Source organism: Lissotriton vulgaris, chromosome 2_1 (assembly GCF_964263255.1).
Source record: "Lissotriton vulgaris chromosome 2_1, aLisVul1.2, whole genome shotgun sequence".
NCBI lineage: Eukaryota > Metazoa > Chordata > Amphibia > Caudata > Salamandridae > Lissotriton > Lissotriton vulgaris.
In genome coordinates, this window is record NC_141687.1 from 1,027,263,088 (window position 1) to 1,027,287,413 (window position 24,326).

Genomic DNA, 24,326 nt, shown 5'->3' on the forward strand with positions numbered 1-24,326 from the left:
TATCAATAAGCTGGCACTCAGCACTTCGACGCCTTTTCCTCTCCTGCATCTCACAGGAGTATGGTCAAACCCAATCCTTGAATGCTGTGGATCCCAGTGTGGAGTTTGAGCAATGTCTTAGTCTTTGCCTTTCTGCTGAGGTTGTAGTCGTTATCTTGACTCCTTGGTAACACACCACAAAATACCTTTATGCAGGTTTCTGAAAAAAAAGCTTAGCAGTATGAGTCAAAGAGCATAAATCCTTTTTAATTCCAACTTTCTGATTCCCTGTGATTCGCTCTGCCTTGCCCCAGGGTAAAATCTGGTAGTAGCAAAAGTTAATCGCTATTTGGCTGACATGTCTGCCTTTGTGTGTCTTGGCCAGGCTTACATGGTGAGTTCAACTGTAGTACCATGTTTTCTATACGGTTTAGTTGTTTCCTTCTACTCTAATTGTTCCTCAGTGGAAGTAGAACCTTGTGCTGACTTAACTCATCACATCCCCTTTTGAGCAGACGCTAAGTTGGCCCTGTTCAGCCTCTTACTCTGAAGATGGTACTATTGGTAGCATAACATAAACCTGTAGGGTGAGAGCACTTCAAGCCCCTCCGTGCATTCACTTTTCATTGTATCTTGTTTTCTTTCTAAATACATTGGTCCTTAATGTATGCTCATCCTTCCTATGAAAGGTTTTATCTACCGTTCACATGGACTAGCCAATTACCCGTCCATCCTTCTTGCTTCCTTTTCAGCCTACTAAAGTGGAGGCGTGGCTGTGTAAAATGGACCGCAGATATGCTATGTCCAATGACATTAACTGTACTCAACAGGGCAGAGTGGATGATCAGTTCTTTGTGACCTTCGCTTATATAAAAAGACCCAGGCGATGACTAAACAGTGTATTCTTCTCAGGGTATCCATTATATTAAGAACTTCTAGGTTTTAGCCAAGAAAGACCTCTGGTGGCATTCGTGCCCTTTCCACTATGACCATGACTGTTTCCATGGCTCTCAGTATAGGTGTTCCGATGGCTGGCATCTGACAGGCTGCCACATGGTTATCTTTCCATACCTTTGTCACAGAATTGTGGTTATTTTTCCAGCACAGCTTTGCATGACTTCCTTGGTTAATGAGCAATAATCAAACCCACCTTTTAGGGAGGCGTTGCTTTAGGACTTTCTTATGGTGACAAATCTGTGGGAATATGTATTTATCGGAAGAAAAAGTAGCTTACCGTTGGTAACATTTCTGGTGGATACATAATCTGCAGATTCCTTACTACCTTCCCTCCTCCCGTCATCAAGAAGTGCCGTAAAATAATAAATGCCAAATGTGCAACCATGCTACCTGCTCTAAATGTTCACTGATGCTTGCCAGGTTCCTCTTTGCATGTTTTGATGGGGCATGAAAAAAACACCAGTAACTGATTCCAGTGTACTGAGTCTGATAGAATATTTACAGTCCACCAGAAATGTACTAGAAGGAAAGTATTTTTTTACTGTAAATTACCATTTAAAAAAAACAGTTTGTTGTTTTACGGTAGATAATGACTTATAGGTCAGCCAGAGAAGAAATCTGCAAGTTCAGATTTCTCCTTTTTTTTTTTTTTTTTTTTGGTAGCCGGAAACATGGCAATGTGAAAAGCAATGATCTTGAGGGGACAAACATGAGTAATTATTTTTTTGTGGTGGTATTGACTGTGATTCAATAAGTAGGTGAATTTTAGGATAAAGAAAAACCTCAGTTCTTAATATTAGTAACTTTCCTTGTGAATTAATCCAATGAATGAACTGTACATAGCAGTGTAACTTATTCACTTCTGTGATTTTAATGTGCTATGCAAGTCGAGGTTTAAGTAAAAAAGGCTTTGGTATGTTGGGCTGCTTCTACTCCAGAAGTGAATGTGCTACGTGTGGGATAGCCAACGTCTTAATTCCTCGCTTACCAATAAGCCTAATGAATTCATTTTATTAAGTTATGACGGAAGACATTCTACTGGTGTAGCAACATGTAAATGCAGGTTTGTGGATACAAATAAAGCTTGTGTACCATTTCGGTGTAGTATTTCTTGTACTGAATATTTTGAAGATATATGTAGTGTTACATTTTTCAGTTATTTCTGAGCCAATTTTTTTCTGAAAAACATTTACATATGTATTTTTGCTTTTGCTTAAGATTGTATTTTCGGAAATTAACGCTTGGTAATAATCTAATTGGTAATTGTGTTTAGTGCATCTATTTAAAATTAAAATTAATGCATATTTATGTTCGCTGTAAGAAAGGTCATATTTTGAAAAAAGTATAACAAAATAAGGCTAGGATTTATATAACACAAAACGTAGGTTTCGTTTGACCAAATTTCTTGAAATGTATTAAACATATTATTAATGGGTTTGAAATATGAAATTCTGATATTGGTTCAACAAAAATAAACTGCTAAATCATATTGACCATCACATCTGTTTAAAGCTACAATTGTTTTATTTATTGGAACTATTTGATTGTACCGGAACTGTATTTGAATGGTGTTCACTTTGAACACTTTGCAATTAGATATTGCACTTTATTCTGCCACATTTAGGGTCAGATGTATGATCGTTTTTAGCGGTCGCAAACTGGAAATCTGCCTGTTTGCAATCCTTAAAAAAAGATGTAGCGTGTACTGAACCTATTTTGCGAATCTGTAACTTGTAACCGACTTCCAAAATAGATTTTGCGAGTCGATTAGGAAGGGGCATGCCAATGGTGTCCCTTCCTCATAGCGAGTCGCAGGGGGATGTAAGATTGTATTTTCCACCAATTTTAAATTGGTGATAAGCCAGTCGCAAACGAGAAGGGATCCCCAGAGAACCCCTTCACGATTTGCAGTGAAAATCTTTAAGAGCTGGCAGTGGCCCCAACGACCGCTGACTGCTCTTAAAAAAAATGAAGCTGAAGCAATTCATTTTTATTTTTGAAACTCAACCCGTTTTTATTTTCCCTTAAGGAAAATGGGCTGCATTAAAACAAAACAAAAGTTGCTTTATTTAAAAAACAAACCCAGACATGGGATTCTGCTGTCCCCAGCTGGCCACCATCCCTGTGTAATTGACCATTCCCAAAGGGTCCCAAATTGCGACCTGCCTCATTAATATTGATGAGGCAAATCATTTGCAACCCCAGTGGGAGACGCAAAATGCGTCGAGACATTTCCTTTTGCGACTCGCGAGTTGCTAAAATTAGCAAATTACGAATCACAAAAGGAAATGGCCATACATCTGTGCTTAGTTTTTGAATATCTGATTTAAATAAGACAAGCAGTTCAGAAACAACTTGGAATTTTGTTCTGTAGTTGACTGTGTGACTGCATTTTGCTTATTGAGTACTAAGTGTTGATTGTTTTTATTTGAATATAATGGTTAGCCTTGTCGGACATTGGTAGTGTGTTTAAGATGAAATAGTTAAATTATGTACTGAGATTTCTCCTTTATGTGAAACAATTTAAGATGACATGCTTATCACCTTATCTCTTTACATACTGTTTCCTCGTTTTCCATCTTCTGTTGAAACATCTAATTTGCTTTACATCTTTTAATTATCGACAGCTACCAGAAATGAATGTGCAATACAGTAAATTAATTACATGTTGTGTAGCATGTCGAAGGTCACCATTTCTGCTAAGGCACAACAGACCTATATAGCCAACCACTCTTGCTTCTCAATGACCATCAGTGGGGCAGAATAACATTTCTATTTAGATTTTACCTGTTTCCTTCTGAAGCCGGATAAACCGTTGCACAAAAATTTAACTCTGCAAAGGCAGGCTTTGGTGGTATACAGTTTCGTTGATAGCTGTCATTTTTTCATGTTCACTACTGAGTGGAAAGGAAATTTCTGGTTGGTGTGCCTCTGGTACTTGGAGTGCAACCACAACGCCAAGGCCTGCGTCGACAGCTGCACCACACACCCAAAGGCCTTGAGGGAGTAGTCCCTTAAGCTGCTCGACACTGCAGCACTCTTGGTCAAAAGAAAGTCCCAGGACCGTTCGCTGAGCCACTCCAAGAGCTCTTCGTCATAGTCAAGGTCATCAGGGAAATCAGGTAAGTCCCACAGGCGCAAGCAGAGTAAGAAGTTGAAGGGATCTTCAAATTCACCATGTTCGTCAAAGACAAAGGATTAAACGAGGAAGCGTCCGCATTCAAGGCTTAGCTTTGTGGTGGAGCTTGCACCTGGGTCGTCTCTGTGCCTCCCAAGAGTTTCTGGCAGCTGGAGCGACACCCACCCAGTTGCAAGAATTGTATAAGGCCATGCTCCTCATATTTTGGTGGCCCATTCCCTCTGGAACAACTCCAGGCCCTGCGGGCTCTGGACGGGCCTGTACTGGTCTTCTGCTGGCAGGTTTGCCCAAGAAGCGAGTTGGGCCTTATTGATCAGTTGATGGATCCGGAGTGGTGCTGGTCCAGCCTCTTTGACCTTGCCCAGGCCCCTGCTCCAGTGCTAACACCGCAGGGCGGACCATCCCCATCAAGATACTAGACTGACACAGAGCCAGAATGAGTGTCTTCTGGCATCACAGGGGGCAGTCCCATCATGCCAGAGCCATTGTCTTATTCTCTCGATAGGCTTGGATTGGGTGATTATTAGGAGGGGTCTGCGGACCCTTATGTATACCAGTTAGAAGATTCAGACGGCAACTGGTATAAGGATCTGATGGATGCCAGTGGACTGTACACCTCCCCAGACTTTGGCCTGGTCTCTCCCCCTACTGTGGCTATGTAAGAGGGTGCCTGATTCACAGTGGTAGTGCACGGGCAGCAGAGTTCCTAAACCTTACACTACCCTCAGTGGCTGTCAAGACGAACATCTTGACGGAGGAGCTTTAGCCAGGAGTTTCCTCCAATGAACCATTACTCCCATTTAATTAAGCTATTACTGATGTCCTAATTGGGATCTGCTCCAAACACTGCACAAGGGCTCCTGTGTGTAGGACATTTGCCTGCCACCATTGTCCCACCCCAGGGGACCCCATTTTGCTCACACCTGGGAGGTCCATGCCTCCAAGTCCAAAGCTAACTCAGGTGCATTCCCTACCATTCCATCAGATAGGTAATCCAAAAGGCTTAATACCTTTAGGAGGAGCAAGTTCTCTTCTGCCAGCCTGGCACTGTGGTCAGTGAACACATCGAGCCTCTTGGGTTGACACTCCCATACCATCTGGGACACTGTTGTACAAGTGAGCCAACTGTCTCGGAGGAGGCCTGAGCCGTATTCTCTCAAGCTTGGGATGGATGTAGCCAAGTTCACAGTACAATGTGGGTTGGAGACGACTGACTCATTGGGCAGAGTGATATTAATGTTGGTGACGTTTATACACCAAGCCTGGCTGAGAACCACTGGTTTCTCGAGGATGTCCTAACTTCGCTCATGGACACCCCATTTAATGGTTCTTGTTTGTTTGGAGAGAAAGAGAAGGCAGACTTAGCGCTAGAGTGTTTTAAGGACAGCAGAGCTATGGCCCCTTGCCAAGCTCAGTCTGCCTTCTGCCCCTTTCGTGGTCAAGGAAGAGGCTTCCAACTGTATCTTTACACACCCAGCCACCCTGGCTAGGAAACTGCCTGATATTTTCATGACCGAGGACGCCGTTTCTACAGCCAATGGTCGAGCCAGTCCATCCCCTGCAGCCTCCAAACCACTTTAGTATGCCTTCCGACCATCATGGACAACCAGTGGGTGGCAGGATACGCCACCACCGGAGGTCAGACCTTTGGGTTTTGCAGCTCATTCAAAGGAGCACTGCTATACATCAGGAGGTGTTGGCTCTCTTGGCCAAGGGAGCTATATAGAAAGTGACAGCATCGGATGTAGGTCATGGTTGATATTTCCCCTACTTTCTGGTGCCCAAGAAGCACAGACGCCTTTGTCCTATTCTGTGGAGGTCCGGAATACCAGTCTTTCCTTATCTTGATGACTGCCTGTTGAAGGTGGGATCGACTGAGGCAATCTTCTCTCACCTTCGTACTACGGCGAACCTTCTGCACTTGCTGGGGTTCACTATCTCACCTGACTCCTACTCAGATGCTCTCTTTCATTGTAACTGTTCTGGACACAGTGCAGTTCAGGCCCGTAATGCAGAGTGGTGAGACTAGGATATTCATGCTATAATACAAATGTTTTGGCCTCTATTCTAGATTTCGGTAAGGCTGACTGAGGCTGTTGAGCCTCATAGCACATTGCATCGTTCTTGAAACACATTCCCGTTGACATATGAGGGCTGTGCAGTGGGACCTGAAGTTCCAGTGGGTACAGCATCAAGGAAATCTCAGGAAACTGTAAAAGACCTGTACTTGTGGCTAACCAACTGCGAGTGAGTCAGTGGCAGACCCCTCTCCCTTCGCCAACCAGAGCTAACTGTGGTGACACAGGTGTCTCTTCTGGGCTGGGCGACCATCTGGGAGGGGTGGAGATCAGAGGACTCTTTTTTTCCAGAAAAATGCGAACTTCATCTCAACCTGTCGGACCTCCGAGGGAATCGGCTGCCATTGAAAGGCTTTATTTCTTCATTCAGAGGCTGGTACAGGTATTCAGGGACACCACCACTGCCATGTGGCATTGCAGCAAAGAGGGCAGGGTGTGGCTTTAGACCCCTTTGTCCAGTGGTGAAAAAGTCTGCTCACGAGGATGAGTGAGCCACAGGCACTGTCATTACAGCCTCTGTACCTTACCAGCCACCCAGACAAGCTGGTCTTTCTCCAACCAGTGGCTTAACAAGAGCCCCTGCACTGCTTGGGCACCCCCGAGCTTCGTTGTCCCCCTTCAGCACTGGCAGGCCCCTCGCCAGAAAGCTTTGGATGGGTCCGGAGCATTAAGGGCCTCCTGCATGTACTTTTTCCGGGGGTCCCCTTCAAGTTTTGTTACACCACTGCTTCTCTCTAAAGTATTCTTTCTACCTAAGGTGGTAAGCCCTTTTATGGAGGCCAGACCATCACTTTGCCTACCTTTGACACTCCGCCTCACCCCTCTAAAGAAGAGGAGAGGCTAAATTAGCTGGACCCAAAAAGAGTGTTGACGTTGTTCCTTGACCACACAAAAGAGTTCCGGGTGGATAATCAACTCTTTGTGGGGTACGTTGGAGCCAAACCAGGGAAGGCTCTGCATCAAAATCTGCTTCGCAGCTCTTTCCCACTCAGCACCCTGAAGCGTCAACACCGCCACAATCATGGAGTCCGTACCGCCCGCCGGCATGACCGAATGGGAGGTAGCACCGGCTGGTGCAGAGACTCCCAAAATTATGCTCTTTGGAAAATGGAGCAGAGAAGATGTTCAGATCAACAACATCTCCTTAGAGGATTTCATTGCCGTCAAGGAGAAGTATGCCAAGTACCTTCCCCACAGCTCTGGCCGCTATGCAGCCAAGCGTTTCCGCAAGGCCCAGTGCCCAATCGTGGAGTGTCTCACTGACTCAATGATGATGCATGGTCGGAACAATGGCAAGAAACTGATGACGGTGCGCATTGTAAAACAAGCCTTCGAGATCATCCGCCTCCTGACAGGAGAGAATCCTCTCCTGGTCCTGGTGAATGCTATCCTCAACTGTGGCCCCGGAGAAGACTCCACGCGTATTGGCCGTGCTGGTACTGTGAGGAGACAGGCTGTGGATGTCGCCCCTACGTCGTGTCAATCAGGCAATATGGCTCCTGTGCACAGGGGCTCGTGAAGCGGCTTTCCGAAACATTAAAATCATTGCAGAGTGTGTGGCTGATGAACTGATCAATGCTGCTAAGGGTTCCTCCAACTCCTACGCCATCAAGAAAAAAGATGAGCTGGAACGACCCTTATGGTGATTGGTTGTAAGTCAACCTTAGACCAGCTATCCTAGTAGCGTGGATACGAGCAGTCTTCGGGCTAAACTCTAGAGGGCGTGTTAAGCCAGCTGTTATACCATCACATACCCCTTGAACACCCAGTGAAAGGACACCACACCAGTGTTATGAAAATAAACAGTATATTTATTAGAATCACAACAGCCCTGTACTCTTTATGAGGACAGGGTACTAAGCACAGAACAAAAGCTCTCAGAAAATACTTCAAGTGCACAATTAAAACAAGTGCCGAGGGCACGGAAAGTTTAGTGGTCTCGGGCGGACCCGATAAGGCAAGTCGGAAGCGAGGGACTCGGGACCCTAGAGTAAGGAGGCTATACAGGCACCGAAATGCCGAAGTTACCTAGCCACGAGGGCTGCGGCTGCCCAAGTCTTACAGGCGTCGGGGTCTTCGCTGACGAGCCAGGAGCCGGAAGAAAAGGAGTTGCTGGCCGGCGACCAGTGATGAATAGTTCGTAGAGATCCAAGCCTGGATCAGTGATCGTTGATACCTGAAAGCAGAGGGGACCAAGTTCGTACTACTAGCCAGTAGTCAGAGGGTACCAGGAAGGCACCGGATGGCCGTCACCTCGACTAGGTGAGTGGGCGACGCTAGGCTCTGCAGTCTCACGGACCAGGAGGCGTTGTCGGCGACCAAGATGGAGGTGCGAGCTGTCCAACGAAGGTTGATGCTGTCAGCGTCGCTGGGCCCAGGATTGGGGCAACAAGCCTTGGCAGATTTCAGGGCCACGTGGTGGGCCTAAAATGGCGTCTTGAGTGGACCAGGAGGGTCCGGGGTGCTCCTCTCGGAAAAGGGAGCAAGGGCCGATCTGGAGCAACCAGACCAGCAGCGTTGGTTGTCGGATGTCGTCAAAGAAGGGCACAAGCCAGCGGCTAGTGACCAGACAACGTGCTGAGCAGCGAGCAGAAGGGCCCCACGCAGATCGTGGAGATGCTGGGAGACTGCACTTCGGTGCTGGAGCTGCTCAGGGTCGAGGCTTCTCGGACCCCAGAGCACTCACCAGAGAATTGCTTCGATGGTCGTGCTGATTAAGAAAGCGTGCAGGTTTTGATGATGGCCGGTCCCTCGAGGTCTCGTCGCACCCACAGATCTCAGCTGAGCTGACGACGTGGGTAGAGGTCAGAGGTGCCAGGGAAGCCGGTTCTCGTCGAGCTGGGCCGTCGGATCCTTGAGGAAGGACTTGCAGCAAACCGCAGAGTTCTTAGATGGTGCCCGCTGGTGCAGGGTGACTACTCCTTAGCCACAAGGGAGAAATCTTGAGAAGAGTCTCGAAGTCCTTTCGTAGAAAGTATTCTTGATTCAAAGATGATCTAATTTGGAAGGGTCCCCGCTCCGGCCTTTATCCTAAAGAAAGGGGTGGGTACATGACTAGGTCCTGCCCTAAGGGTGGGACCAGGAAGGGGGGTAGTTACACCCCTCTCCCCCTGCTGGACTTTCCCCAGGTCAGGGGCTGCGCGCCCCTGGAACTGGTTCTAGCCGGCAGATGCGTAGTGAGCACCAGGGTGCCACTCCGCAGTCACCTTCTTGCAAAGCCCTACCTACCCAGAATACACAAACCCTGTCTGGGACGGTGCGAACACCGCCCTTGACAGGAAACCCTTTGTCCAAGCTCTCCTCGCTGGAAGGACTCCCAGCAGCAGGAGGTCAGACTCGTGTCTGTGGTGGCAGCGTCCATTTTGTGGAGCTGAGGCTTCAGTTAACTTTAGCCGGGGTTCACAGTTACGTACATGTCGTGTCCCTCTAGAAGGGCGGAATGCTAACCCCGTCGCCAGAATTGGTGAGGGGGCAGCAGCCCGATTCGTATGACACCTTACTCGACATGTCTTGATAACGCGATACCGAAGTTATCGATATGATACGCGTTATCATGGAACAGCCATTGGGTCTTGGTTCCGCAAGCTGCAACCGGGCTCGGCTCGTGCCAGAGCCCAATTCACACGGTTCCATGCACTCTGCCTTCAGGATTGTCAAGGCCTGCCATAGGAGTGACTGAGAGGAACTCGGGTGTCCATTTTAAGGTTAGGTATAGGGATACTACACCTACAGCAACGGGCGAGTACGCCACATGGCCCCAGCTGTCGTGCAGCCAGTTGTGTCAGATTTAGATGGCCATCCAGGGGTGGCATAGTACATGCTTCAGCCCCTGGTAGGCCCTGGGTACACCGATGCCCCGAGTTACAGGGTCTGACAGGGTGGCCCAGTTCTAATTGGGTAATGCACCTAAGGTACACATATCAATTTAGCGAGAGAACAGCTAGGCTGTGGGTCTGATTGGCAGGCCCACAGCCCGAGAAAGTCGTAAACCAGTGAAACAAAAGCAAAAAGTCCGGGTGATCATAGGATTGCAGACCCTACTCTCCTACACTTATCTGGTAGAGGCTAACTAGCTGCAGATTCCTTACAGACCCACTCATCCTCCCGACTCTGCAAATGAATTTCAGAGTAGGGTTTCTTCCCTTTTAAGGGCCCTAGTTCTAACACACCAGTGGTCAGTGCTCTTCGTGGCTATGCGCTTTTGGCTTGGAAAGTTGCAAAAAGAAATGGACTTTAGTACGCTAGGGTGGTGCCTACATAGGCACTGTGTGCGTCAGACTAGATCCGGAAATGTTTCGTGAGCAGTACTCCTATGCACCGGTAGGTGGCGTCATTCAGGTCCATATGGCATCGTCCACATGGAGCTGAATGACGCCACCTACCAGTGCACAGTGGTACTGGTACCAAAACATTTCCGGATCTAGTCTGACGCCTGGGGATTAGTTTTGTGGTTCCTGTGCTTCCACTCTATAATTTCGTTGTGAGCTGCGTTGTAATTAAGCTACATGGCGTAATGGCAGTAATGGCATCATTTGAGGAATTTCAAGTTACAAGTGTGACATTAAGTCACACGAATTAAGTAATGGTATTAGCAGTAGGCCATATAGGCATTTTGTGCGATTGTAGGCATGGCAAAGTTACAGGCCAAGGGTAATGTAGTGGAGGGAATTAAATCTGCCTTTATTGATGTATATTAGAATACCTGCTTGAACAGCTGAAAGGAATGAAGCTGGGCATCACTTCCACTGAATGGAACTGTAGCGTTACGGCATGGGTGACTGTGACTACTACCAGGGAGGAGTGTATTTTTGTTTGGCTTTAAATATATGTAAGCATGTTCACATGCTATTGTACTGCTACATCTTCAAGTTGATTAGTGTTGAATCAAATTAGTTTTGTTCATTTCACAACAAAGACACCCATCATTTAGCAAACCAGGATTTTTAGATTTGGTATCTATTGAGCCTTGGGGCATCTACTAAAGCTCTGTAGCAAATAAACTCATTTTCCGTTACAAACCCAAGTGCGTTTAGTCGGTGAACTCCGTATCCAAACTTTTGTTTACAAATTTGCATCTCTACCAAATGTTCTGATGTTGATATTTTTAACTATCAAAATGCTTCTTTTCTAGATTAATTGGCTGACACCAGTATGCCAGTTAAGGAAGTACATTGTGATATCAGATCTGTTCCAAATGTTTGCATTGTAAACGTATAACCACTTAATTGTTCTTGCAGGTATGGAGTCAGGTGAGAGGATAACATCACAAGCCTCTCCTGTTATTCCTTCTTCGTCTCCTACATTTTCTGCCACTTCTGTAGCTTCAGTCGTTCCTAAAGGAAGTCTTTCTTCTGGTGGGACATCTCTTAGCTCACCAATCACGAGCTGTGGTAAGTAGTTCAACTACCAGATATTAATAATTCGTTGGTGTGTACATTTTAGGATATCGAGTCTTCTGCTATCGTGAAAGAGATGCTTATTAGGGCACAGTTGCTCATACTGGCTTTGTTTGTTAATATTCTGTTTTTATTGATACCTATGTTTGAATTTACCCCAAATCCTTTTTGTTGTTACCATTCAACGCCAGGAGACATACTCTTTGACCGTTACCTGTGTGTAACAGGCGGCCATTGTATAGTCACTGGAGGTTAGGGCTCCATCTCGAGAGCTACCATTCAGATCATGCATGCATGCAGCCTATATTGTTTATTTAAACCTGGGCAAATCACATCGGCCTTTCAGTCTGGTAGGACACAGTTGATAATACTGCCTTTGGTTGTTAGATATTCTGTTTTTAAAGATACCGTGTTTGTTTAATCTACGCTGTATTCTCTTTGCTGCCACAATGGTAGTGGGTGGGAACGTATTCTTTTACCGTTACCCCTGTGTAATAGTTGCCATTGCGCAGCCACATGAGGTCAGTGCTCTAGTTCTAAAGCTACAACTCCCGAGTATGTGCGTGGTCCAATTGGCTATTTAAACATGGTCAAAGTGCGTTCATGCAGTGGGCTCATCAAAGGAAAGCCCATTTGTGCCTGTCCGGGCCTGAACGAGACCAACCTTGCATTGTTTAAATGACCTGGCAAGTTTGAAGTAGCATCAAAGACCTATTGATATCATATTAGAAAAGCCACCGAGAACCTGGCTGCTACTAAAAGTATACATCCAAATATTATTAATTGTCACACTTAAACATCCAGTCTCTTAATAAACACAAGGAGAACTTGTTTGACATACTTGTTCATAACTTCAATGATGTTTTATTATCAGAGACTTGGTTAACTAAGTCTTCAATTGTTGATCTTATATTGATTATCCCAAAGGTTTACAATTGATAATCAAAATAGAACTCACAACAAATGGAAGGCAGCGTAGCCAAGATAGTTCAGGAAAATCACTTCCTCTACAGTTCGCCCATGGAGCAATGTTCAGGATTCTGGACTGTTGTTGGTAGAACCATCTTTTAACTGCATTGCTTGTTCGATTTTGTTAACCTATCGCCCCTCCATTTTAATAATTTAAATACAAAGAAAATCTGTGTAATCAATGGAAAGGTAGGCCTCTGGCAGGCCATGTTTTGGCCAAGTGAATCGGAAACATGCCCTACCCCTTCTCAGGTTGTGAAAATAAGAAGTCAAAATAGATTTCTCTCAAACTTTAGTTATTCAGACATCAGTTGTTCTGCTGGTTTCTATCACTTGGGAATTTTGATGAAATGGTTTCCCTTTTTAACAGGAGATTGAAAAAGGCTCCTATTGCTGCCATTATGTATATGCTGGATTATGCCAACATCCATTATCTCTGTCTGCCTTTGTTCCTCTCAAAAACACTGCAAGTGGTACAAAATGCAGCCGCTAGGTTGATTTTAAAATCCCAAGATTTACATCTTTATGTTCGTAGTTGGTCAGATTGCATGGGCTCCCATAATAGAAAGGACTCAATTAAGGCTCCTTGCATTGTTTTTAAGGCTTAGCAAGTTCACGCTTCTGAGGTTTTTGCCAAATGGGTGGAGAGATGACGAGAATCTCCGCTTCCCCTCCTCCAACAATACTCTTGAGTGGCTAAAGCGACCAAAACTAGCGCTGGGGGGCAGATTTTTTTCTTTGTGATCCTAAACTTTGGAACTGAATCCCAGGCAATCTGAGGGTTGATTTGAAACTACTTTCGCTTACGATGAACATTGAAAACGCGGCTTGTGAAGCAAGTTAATAGCATTTCATTTTGCCTATGTATGTTGCCTACTAAAGCGCTTAATGAAACCTTGGAATGTACAAGCACTTTACATTCAGCAATCGCATAGTATGCAATAAAATTGTTTTATAATTACTCTTTTTTACTACAGTTTGACCATTATATTGCCATTTAAATAGTTCCTGCTATTTCCCAATACAGTATTGAGTCTAACTATCTCGTAAGCGTGAAAGTATGTCCGCAATACCAGGGTTGTAGCACATGACCTTCAAGTTTCACTAAGACTTCAGTCACTGCTGCTGGCTTAACCCATTGAATTGTCTCATCAGCAGTAGACTATCTCATTAGTAAGCTTCCCATAGTCTTCTTTCACTGTAATCATTTCCTTGTCTTAGCCGTGCTAGTGTGAAAATGTATAGTTAGTTGCATTTTAAAAGGCCTAGCATGTCAAACTCATTGTTCTCCCGCACCCATCCAAAGAAACTGTCTGGAGTTGCCGGGTCCAGGTGGATCAGTTGTGAAAGATGATGGGCCAGATAATAAGATCCCATGTGGGGGCAATGTAGGCCTCCAGAGCACTTGTGGTGTGCACTTTGGCAGGCATCTGTCTTGGTACCTCGCTTTTTCAGGTGTAATACTTCATTTTTGAGTCCATACGGTCTAGAATCGGTTTCCTCGCAACAGTGGGTAGCATCACGAAAATGTAATTGTATCTCAGGATGACCATGATCTTGACTGCGTTCACATTTCACTGAAGAGCGAGTTGAAGCTAAGACTGCTTCCCAAATTCTGTCCTAATCTTGTCAGTCAGAGTAGAATGTTCGCAATCATCCCTTCAAGGAGCCCCTCAAAGATACTGCAAGCCCTTGGGAACCCATCTCCGGGACTAGCCAGTGACTCAGACCTTGGTTGTGGATTGAGACATTGATATTACCTAGCATTTCTAACAGTTTATCTTGTATCCGTAGAGAGGCAAAAAGGAGTCAGTCAAGGATATAAGAGCAGGTATCTGTGCACCAGGATTTGAGATAGTCATGAAGATCTTATCCTTGTAGAAGAAGGTCTTACCCTGTTAGATAGGTATACCCTTATAGAGGACCGATCAGTATTTACCCTCCCAGGTGAAACATCTGGGAAATTCGGAGGCATGGCGTTGGGTCTTCACGGGCTACTAATTGATTCCATGTGTTTCATCCCTGTAGAGTATGCTGCTAGGACATGGTCCACCATGCCTGCATAGAGTGCTGCAAGTACCAAAAGTCAAGCTGGTGTTCACCTCCCCTCCTCCTGTTTAGGGACAGGAAGGGGAATCCCTCCCCCAATTATCACTGTTTATGCAGTGAGGGATGGTTTCTGAGACTAGCACCTGGTAAAGCTGTCAGGACTATCAACTATCGGTATTGTTGGTCGCTGGTGGTTACTCTGTATTTGTAAAGCCCCTTTATCTTTACACATTCTAATTTTTCTATACTGTGCCCTGAGAATGTAACATGCTTAAGATGTTGTTTCTCAAATTCTTTCCTTACTTCTGTGACCATGAACCTGACGGTCAGACAAACTCAGCCTGAAACTTTTTACCCGTAATCATCTGCTGGCTCGTTTAGCACCAAAGTTCAAGCCAAGTAGACATTTTTTCCCCTTTTCCACCCTTCAATTATATTTTTCCTCACATTGCAAATTGAATAATTAGGATTCCTCTTCTGACTGTAAGGTTGCGCAATCCATTGAATATTATTTTTGAGCCAAAGCTTAAAATGTAATTTCCACTTCTGCAGGCTTCTGGAAGACCTGTAGTTCATATTAGCACTCAATTGAGAAAATCAAGTGCTAGCAAATGAATTCCTTTCGAAGTCATATGATTTTGCTTTGCTTTCAAAGAAGGCAAAGAGTGTAATATGCCTAAGTTAGGTTGCACAAAAAAGGTTGAGTACCAAAAGCCTTACAGAGTTTCAATCCTCCCAAAAGCATGACAGTGTGCAGTTGTGCTCTCCCTTCATCATTATTGAAAATAAATAACTTGAGAGCATTGTTTGTGGTTTTTATGCAGCTATATGCAATTCCTCATCCGCAATATTGTGTTCTAAATGGTTAATGTCGGATCAGATTGAAGTCGGAAAAGGGAATATGCCGGAATACCCTCCAGCTTTTACATTTGCTTGATTTAGAGTTAGAGCCTCCTGCCATCAGCATTCCTAAGGAAAATCAAAGTTGTCTGATTTCACAACTGCAAACTCGAGTTCTTAGGCTTGCAGGTGGTAGGTCCTCTTTCGTGGCAATCTTACTGAAAAAGATGAATACCCATTTAAGGCACATAACTGGTCAAAGGAAGAGTTTTGTCTCATCAAATAGACTTAAGGTTGGTCTCCAACTGTACTTATTTCTGTCTGCAGTGGACATACTGCTGAATCAAATTGTCTCTAACAGCAGTGTAAAACATTACTCCTTCTAAATTCTGGAAAATGTTTTTGCAGTTTTCCACCTAAAGTAAGTGTGTTGGGTTAAACAACAAAATAACCATAGCTGTTCAGCAGTCAAGGCTGCACAACACAGTGTGGGCAATCGCATATTACCTCAGTACAGATCTGTTCTCAAACCTAAAGAAGGTCATGGCATATGTTCTGCTGGAGTTAAGTAGGTTTAATCTTCAGTGTTAACATTGTCCAGGGTTGCAACCAGAAGGACTCTGGTTCCAGAATATTAGTTGGTAGTTAACCCCAGCCATAAATTTCCATCACTGTTGTCAATAGTCACACCACAGATAATCAGTTTAGTGAAAACTGCACTCTCGGTTACGGAGAACAGTAGTGAAGATCAAAATTGGTATACATCTTCACATCCCTTCCAGTAGCCTTCATACATTAAGGATAACCATGAGTGAGCAGTCCTGATCCCTAAACGATTTAGTACACTAGTTGCCTCTCAATTTGTGTAGCGCTATAATGCACCGCAACCATTGCTGCTAAAGGCAGAAGGCATAATATGAAGCCCAGACATGACCCAAAATTCTTCAGTATGGTCAGCATACATGGCACAGTATCCACAGGACTTTTAAAATATACTATCTTGAAGCCGCAGGTGTGGACAAACTGTGAGGAGCCGTGAGGAGCCCGCGGAGCCCGAGTCCAAGTTAGCCCAAGCTAGCCCAAGCAGGGGCGGAACAGCGGTAGCGGCCCCCTGGCACCCGGCATCTAGCATCCTGCATCTAGAGCGGCGGCGGTCACTAGCGGCGGAGGAGAGGTGATCAGCGGCAAGAGGTGAAGGCAGAGGCGGGCGGGAAGAGGAGAGAGGAGAGCGAGGAGAGAGAGCGCAGCCCCACAGCCCTGCCTGCCTCGCCTCGCCTTGCCGTGTATCGCCTCGCATAGCTCATACTGCAGCCAGAAGCGCACTACAGGATCCAGTGGGAGTGGAGAGAGCCTGTACCAGAGAGTCGGAGCGAGAGAGAGGTGGGACGGCGAAGCGGAGCTGAGTTTCTGCAGGGTTGTGTTTTAGCTGTGTTTCGGGGAGAAGTCTCCACGTCTCAGAGGTGATCCCTCCCCACCTCCCTGCCTCCTCCTCTCCCCTCCCAAGAAAAGCCAAAGCGCGGCGTGAGCAGAGCACGGAGCATCGAGCACCGAACACGGAACACGAAGAGCCGCTGCGGGAGCCGCTACATCCGTAGGAGGTGAGAGCAGCTGTAGTAGGAGCTGTGGCTGTGCTCAGCGTTTCTGCTCCCTACCTCCTCTCCCGGTGTCTCCCCCCTGAACAGTTGCAGCTGCAGCGCACAGCACGAGCACGGAGAGCAGGGGGTGAGGGTTGCTGCACCGCTGCAGTGAGAGTCATAGCTGCTGCAGTGAGAGTCACAGCGGATGCCACAATACTGGCCGGGCACTGACCAGCAACCAGTGGCTAGAAGGCCGTCGAGCTCCTGCCTGCATTGCTCCTACCTCAGCCCCTGCCATAGCCAACCGTCAGTCTGCCCTCAATCCACCGAGCCTCACGGAGGAGGGAAGCGGACGGCAGCCAAGCGGCTGGGCTCACGCGGTCGCTCCACCCACGCTTAAGGAGCAAGAAGTGAAGGAGCGAACGGCGCTGGAGAGACCGTCCAGGAACGACCGCGAAAGGGTTTTGCCAACCCTCAACCTACACCCAGCTTGGCAGGCGACAAACACCATTTCCATTTCCATTGCCATTTTCACAGCCACTACCACCTCAATTACCCCGCAGCCTGCCATTATTGCGACAACTGCAGTTTAACAGTGTTTCAATCGATGAACATTTAAACAGATTGGTTACAGACTGGATATACCTAGACTCTGCTCAAAAGACTGCCTAAATCTCACCTCCACGACCACACGATCACACGCCACCTCAGCTGTTTTATTCCATCGTGGCAAGGCAAGGCCATACCACAGCGAAGGCAAAATCCCAGAGCAACGCTGTTCATCAACGGTAAGGCAAATACCAGGAGGACACTTGGTCATGGGGGTTAAAAAGAAGGGCCGTCAGGCGACGTCTCTGGAAAAAAGTCCCGTGACCCAATCACCGACCAGCAAGACATTCCGGATGACAAGAAGTAAATCACTAACTGTCAGCCCAAACGAAAGGCCACAAGAGGTAGATCAAAGAGGAACGATCACACACTTTTTCAAGAAAAGGGATCTCCAAAATAGCAATCACGGCTCCGACCAGACCACTTCTCCTGGCACCCCAGACCTGGCTCAAGACAGCAGCACACACATTCACAGCGGGCGCTTGCCTTACTCCAATTGCACCCTTGAAGCTGAGACGCCCCTCTGTGAGGATCCCAGGGCCGTCCAGGAACAGGCCAGTGCACACTCAAATCCACACTCAAAGCCAATAGTAGGACAACAATGGGCCAGCTCTCCCCCTCAGTCCACAGATGAGATGCAGGTCATTCTCCAGTATTCAATCTTTCATAGATTCACATGCTTGTATCTTGCCCGTCGTCCTGGTGGGAGTCTCCCGGTAAATAATAACCATAGCAGTAGAAGAAAAAAACTGCCTGAAACCATAGAGTAGTGAAACCAGAGGGAAACCTCTCCCCCTCATTATGTGGTCCAAACTACAGCCAATCAGCAGCCAGCCCCAGCCTACACCATTCCCAGCAGAGCCACCATACCTCAGATTTCCAACCGCCTTCGTGTGAGAAGGAGTCTCCCTGAGCTCTGCTCAGTTTATTCTCTCTTCACTGAACTTTTGACCTTTTTTCAGTTGGAAGTCAGGTACTGTTCTCTTTTCTTGTTAAGGATTATTTCATTCAGGATGTCTGAAAGCTCCAAGAAGAGCCTTTTCAGAGCTTGCAGATCCTGTGGCAAGGCCAGATTATTTTCTGAGGATCCTCACAAGGAGTGCTTGTACTGTCTGTACCCAAAGCATATCCCTAAGGACTGCAAGTATTGCCGGACCTTCTCTGCCAAAACTCTGAAGGATAGAGAAGCGCGCCTCTTATTATGGCTTCAGAGAAGGAAAGTTCAAGACTCGGAGTCTGAAGGAGAAGCCAAGGGACACACTTCTAAAAAGCTAAAAAGAGGGTCCTCTGAGGAAAAGGGAGAGGTGAGGAAGCAAAAAGCAGTTAAAACTAAGGAAGGTGAACCTTCTACTTCACTCCCTCCAACTCCTCTTAAGCCTTCCTCAGAAAAGAAGGCTCCGTCGTCGCTTCCGTCGCTTCCGTCGATGAAATCGGCTGAGATTCCAGTCAGATCGCCGATGAGGCTGTCGACGACGACGACCATTCCATCGACGACGACGACAGTCTCGACGACGACCGCTTCGTCGACGACAACGACGACTCCGTCGACGGTGAGTGCCAGACCTGCTTCGACGGCGAGAGCTTCGCCGACGAGCATCCCGTCGACGATGCGGATGATTGTTCCGTTGACGGCTCCGTCGACGACCCAGTCGACGACGAAAAAATCGTCGACGATGCCATCTCCAACTAAGATAACGTCAACTTATATTTCCATAAAGAGGATTGCTCTGTCGACGGGGGTGTTGACGAGCAAGAAAGGGGAGTTTTCCACGCCAAAGATTTCACCTCTGCTGCCTTCCACTATTCTGGATTGCCAGGAGTCAGAGGAGGAAGGATCCTTTGGTGTTGCTTACAGTCCTTCGCAACTCCATATTAAACATCAGGAGTCTGATGAGGAAGACCACCAGGAGGCCCAGGAGCACTTCGCTTTTACCGACCGGCCGGTCAAGGGCCAGATGAGATACGAGTCATTTCACCAGGCTTATCACTATGATGATGATGAGGAGGAAGTGGATACGCCTGCGAGAGAAGAGGCAATGTCGGTGCCTATCTCTTTGATATCTGACCTGAGAAGTATGATAGACAGCTATTATCGTCGCTTTCCAGAAGATAATGCTTCCGCGGCCTCAGAGAATGTCTCTCAATCTGTTAAGGAGACACCTCTGGCTCAGCTGCCTCCTCCTCCTCGGACAGAGGTCCAAAAGGTTATTACGATTCGTGATGACTTAAATGAGTCCGATCGGGATGAGCAGGAGGAGGAAGGGGAAATTCCTCAGGATGAGGAAGTTGGAGATGAATGGGACCAATATATTGCTCCGACGTCCCCGGTGTCACCTTTGCCTCAATCAAGCTCTCCACCAGAGGACATAGCCAGTTTTCATGACTTGATGGAAAAAGCGGCTAAAAGATTAAAGCTTGCTATGCCAGTCAAGGAAAGCGATTGTTTCCTTTACGACTTTAAGGAGTCCTCCAGGAAGTCGGTAAGAGCCATTCCAATGATTGAACATATCTGGGATGAAGGACTCAAACTGATGAAGAATCCAGCCTCAGTCCCAGCATCCATACCCAGGCTGGATAAGAAGTATCGTGCTGTAGAGAAGGCTCCAGCATGTCTTATTGGTCATCCTCGACCGGACTCGGTCGTGACTCAAGCAGCGCAGAAGCGCTCTAAGAACCCGACGGCAACATGTGTGGCGCCCCCTGATAAGGAGGGCAAGAAAATGGACGGCATTGGTAAACGCTTTGCAGTCATGGCAGCTGCTTCCATCAAAGCTGCCAACGCAATGGCTCTTTTGAGTCGGTTCAATAGGCAGATGTGGTCTGACATTGCGCCTTTCCTGTCACACCTCCCGGAGGACAAGAAAGAGGAGGCGACTACCATTCTGCAGGATGGAGCCAGAGCAGCGTCGGAGTCCATAGACGTGGCAATGGACATAGCATCTATAGCCTTTTGCTAGATGGCTGGGGCGGTAACCCTGCGGAGGCAAGGCTGGCTCAAGGCAACGTCTTTTCGACCGGAGGTCCAGGCAAGAATATTGGACATGCCATTTGATGGAGAAAGCCTCTTTGGCAAGCAGATCGACGAGGCGTTAAAGGGGATAAAAGCAGATACCGATACTGCTAGATCCTTGGGTTCATTGCAACAAGGCCGTTATCAGTCCTTTCGCGGCCGAGGTTCCAGAGGACACTTTCAGCAGCAACGTTCTTCATACCAATCTAATCGGTACCAACCTTACAACCAACAGGGTTACCGTCAGTACTCCTCCAACCAGCAGTATCGGTCCTCAAACACTTCCTTCCAACAACAAGGGAGAAGAAAGTCCGCCGCCAGAGGGAAGCAAGACTCTGGTCGCAGACAGTGATGTTCGACAGGCGCCTCCATTACCGCTTCAGATCGACCAGTTCCACTACCTCTCTCAGTTTCTCCCGCATTGGCAGTCCATAACATCGGACAGATGGGTATTAGACATCATTACACAGGGTCACACCCTGGAATTCTCGCAAAGGCCTCCAAATCGTCCACCTCTCTGCAGAGTTCATCAGCACCTTGCGGCTCTCAAAGCAGAGGTCTTATCACTCATACTAAAAGGAGCGATAGAGGAAGTCCCATCAGACCAGCGGGGAACAGGTTTTTATTCACACTTCTTCCTTATAAGGAAAAGGCAATCATCAAAATGGAGACAGGTGCTGGACCTCAGAGATCTGAACACCTACATAAAGAAGATTTCTTTCCGTATGCTGTCCTTGCAGGAAATTCTGCTACTGCTCCGCAAAGGAGACTACATGGTCTCTCTAGACCTGCTGGAGGCATACTTCCACATTCCGATACACAAAAAGCACAAGAAGTATCTGCGATTCATGGTGGCGGGGCGCCATTACCAGTTCAGAGTTTTGCCTTTCGGCCTGAAGTCTGCCCCCAGAGTTTTCACAAAATGCATGGCTCCTATAGCGGCGCATTTAAGGCAGCAAGGTCTACAGGTTTTCCCATACCTAGACGACTGGTAAGTGAAAGGGCCATCGTTCCAATCAACGCAGAGATCTCTACGGACCTGCACGGATCTCTTCCAAAGGCTAGGCCTTCGGATAAACAAAGAAAAATCATTTTTTATTCCGACTTGTGCTCTCCAATTCCTAGGAGCAATCTTGAAAACACAGGAAATGACGGCTTACCCTTCAGAAGAAAGGGTAACAAAAATCCAGAATCTGACTGCTTCTCTGGCAACAAAAAAGTTCACTTCCATCAGAATATTCAAGTCATTACTGGGGATGATGTCCTCTTGTATTCCACTGATCCCCAACTGCCGTTTACAGATGAGACCGCTGCAAGAAGCCCTGGACAAACAATGGGTCCAAGCCCTGGGTTCCTTCGACGACAAGCTGGTCTTAACCTGTCAGATCAAACGTGCAATGTCATGGTGGGGTATCAGGAGCAACCTAACGAAGGGCCTGTCATTCGAACCTCAATCACCAAGCTACGACATGACGTCAGACGCTTCATTACGGGGTTGGGGTGCGCATCTGCAAGACCTAGAGATTCAAGGCCTTTGGTCTCCTCAAGAGGCGAAGCTTCACATCAATCTCTTAGAATTAAAGGCCGTCTTCCTGGGCCTTCAGGCTTTCCTTCCCAGGATCCAGGGTTCATCGGTCTTGGTGCGGACAGACAGCACAACAACAATGTTTTACCTGCGCAAGCAGGGTGGAACAAGATCAAAAACCTTGTTGATTCTGGCACAAAGAATTTGGAAATGGCTATTGTGTCAAAACATAACACTGCAAGTGGAACATGTTCCAGGGGTAGACAACACAAAAGCGGACCTGTTAAGCAGGTCATCCGACATTTGCCACGAGTGGGAACTATGTCAGGTCCAGCTGAATCGGATTTTCAAAGTATGGGGCAAGCCAAGTCTGGACTTGTTTGCAACTCAGAGCAACAAGAAATGCAAACATTATGCCAGCAGGTTCCCTCAACAGGATTCGAGGGGAAATGCTCTTCACCTCCGATGGACAGGGATGTTTGCCTATGCCTTTCCTCCCTTTCCCCTAATTCCCAGATTACTGAGGAAAATGAGATCAGAACCTTGCCAAATAATACTGATAGCCCCAGCCTGGCCGAGGCAGTTTTGGTGTACGGAGCTTCTGGAATTGTCAGTGGAACCAAGAATACAGCTCCCAATAACCAGGGACTTGATTTCCATGAACAGAGGCCAAGTACTTCATCCGCAATTGACCTCTCTGAAATTGTCCGCTTGGAACCTTTTGAGCACGAATTCCAATCTCTAGATATCTCTCCGGAATGTCGTGAAATATTACAAAGTTCCGCAGCGCTGTCTATTAACAAGACATATACTGCAAAATGGAAGCGATTCTGTAGTTGGTGCGTTGCTAATACAGTGCATCCCTTGACGTCCTCTGTTGAGAAAATTCTCCCTTATTTACTGCATTTAGCCAGATCAGGACTGGCGCACTCATCCATTAAGGTCCATCTAGCAGCAATTTCCAGATACAGAAGATCCCCAGGATGCCCATCTTTGTGGTCTAACAGACTAATCAAGGAATTCTTGAAAGGGTTGTTCAGGAAGTTTCCTCCTGTTTAGCGTCCTCCACCTTCATGGCAGCTTAACACAGTCTTGTCACAGCTTATGAAAGCCCCGTTCGAGCCCATACACAAATCGGAATTGCAATTCTTGTCATGGAAGGTAGCACTACTGCTGGCGCTCACATCAGCCAGAAGAGTGAGCGAGATCCAAGCTTTTTCTATTTTGGACCCCTTCATTCAATTCAGGCCGGATAAGGTGATGCTAAGAACTAACCCTAAATTTGTGCCTAAGATACCCTCTTATTTTCATCTAAATGAACCTGTGATCCTGCCTACATATTTTAAAAATCCTTCCTCAGCCGCTGAAAAAGCTCTTCATACTTTAGATATTGGCGGATGCCTAAAATTTTACATTGAAAAGACTAAATTTTTTCGCAAATCAAACCAACTGTTTGTCGCCTACTCGGGGTCCAGAAAGGGTCTGGCCCTGTCACGTTCCTCCATTTCCAGATGGATTGCATCCGCTATTGTTTTCTGTCATGAGAAAGCAGGAAGGCCTCTCGACAGGAAAGTCCGTGCCCATGATACACGGAAAATGGCGACGTCTTCTGCATTGCTAGCAGGAGTACCCCTTCCAGACATATGTAGAGCAGCAACCTGGTCGACTGCTCATACATTCACCAAACATTACTGTCTGGACACGGAATGGAAAGCAGATGCAGCAGTGGGACAGGCAGTTCTGCGGCATCTCTTTAAATAAGGTACATGTTTATGAATTGTATTCTGCTAATGTTTTTTCTATATGATATGTTTTTTCTCTTTACGCTAATGATTATAATGGCAGAGTTTTAATGATCATGCCTTTGGATTTGTATTAAGTTCTTTTTAATAGAAGCAATTTATGGCACACAGCCCCGAGATAGGAAAGGGGTCTAGCTTAGAAACGCTCTAACTACAAGAACTGCTATCTACTCTGATACAAGCATGTGAATCTATGAAAGATTGAATACTGGAGAAAGAACTAGTTACCTGTACACTATGGTTCTCCAGTATTATCTTTCATAGATTCACATGCGCCCGCCCGCCTCCCCGTTTCCATTAGGTAGACCTCCTTTTATCTCTGGTTTTTTCCTGCATAGCTCACTCTTGGGAGGTAGGAAATCTGAGGTATGGTGGCTCTGCTGGGAATGGTGTAGG

At 46.6% G+C, this 24,326-nt stretch overlaps 1 protein-coding gene and 1 pseudogene across 14 annotated transcripts in view; both read left to right on the plus strand.

Moving 5' to 3' along the window:
• The window catches only part of BAZ2B (bromodomain adjacent to zinc finger domain 2B), a 1,380,234-nt gene that overhangs the window by 226,899 nt on the left and 1,129,009 nt on the right, over positions 1–24,326 (plus strand). For all 14 annotated transcript variants that reach the window (XM_086956655.1, XM_086956643.1, XM_086956644.1 and 11 more), the window contains exon 3: positions 11,391–11,543. In XM_086956655.1, the coding sequence (XP_086812781.1) occupies positions 11,393–11,543 (151 nt within the window). In that variant the 5' untranslated portion in view covers positions 11,391–11,392. The remainder of the gene's footprint in view (positions 1–11,390; positions 11,544–24,326) is intronic.
• On the plus strand, positions 7,175–7,799 carry LOC147731558 (small ribosomal subunit protein uS7 pseudogene; annotated as a pseudogene).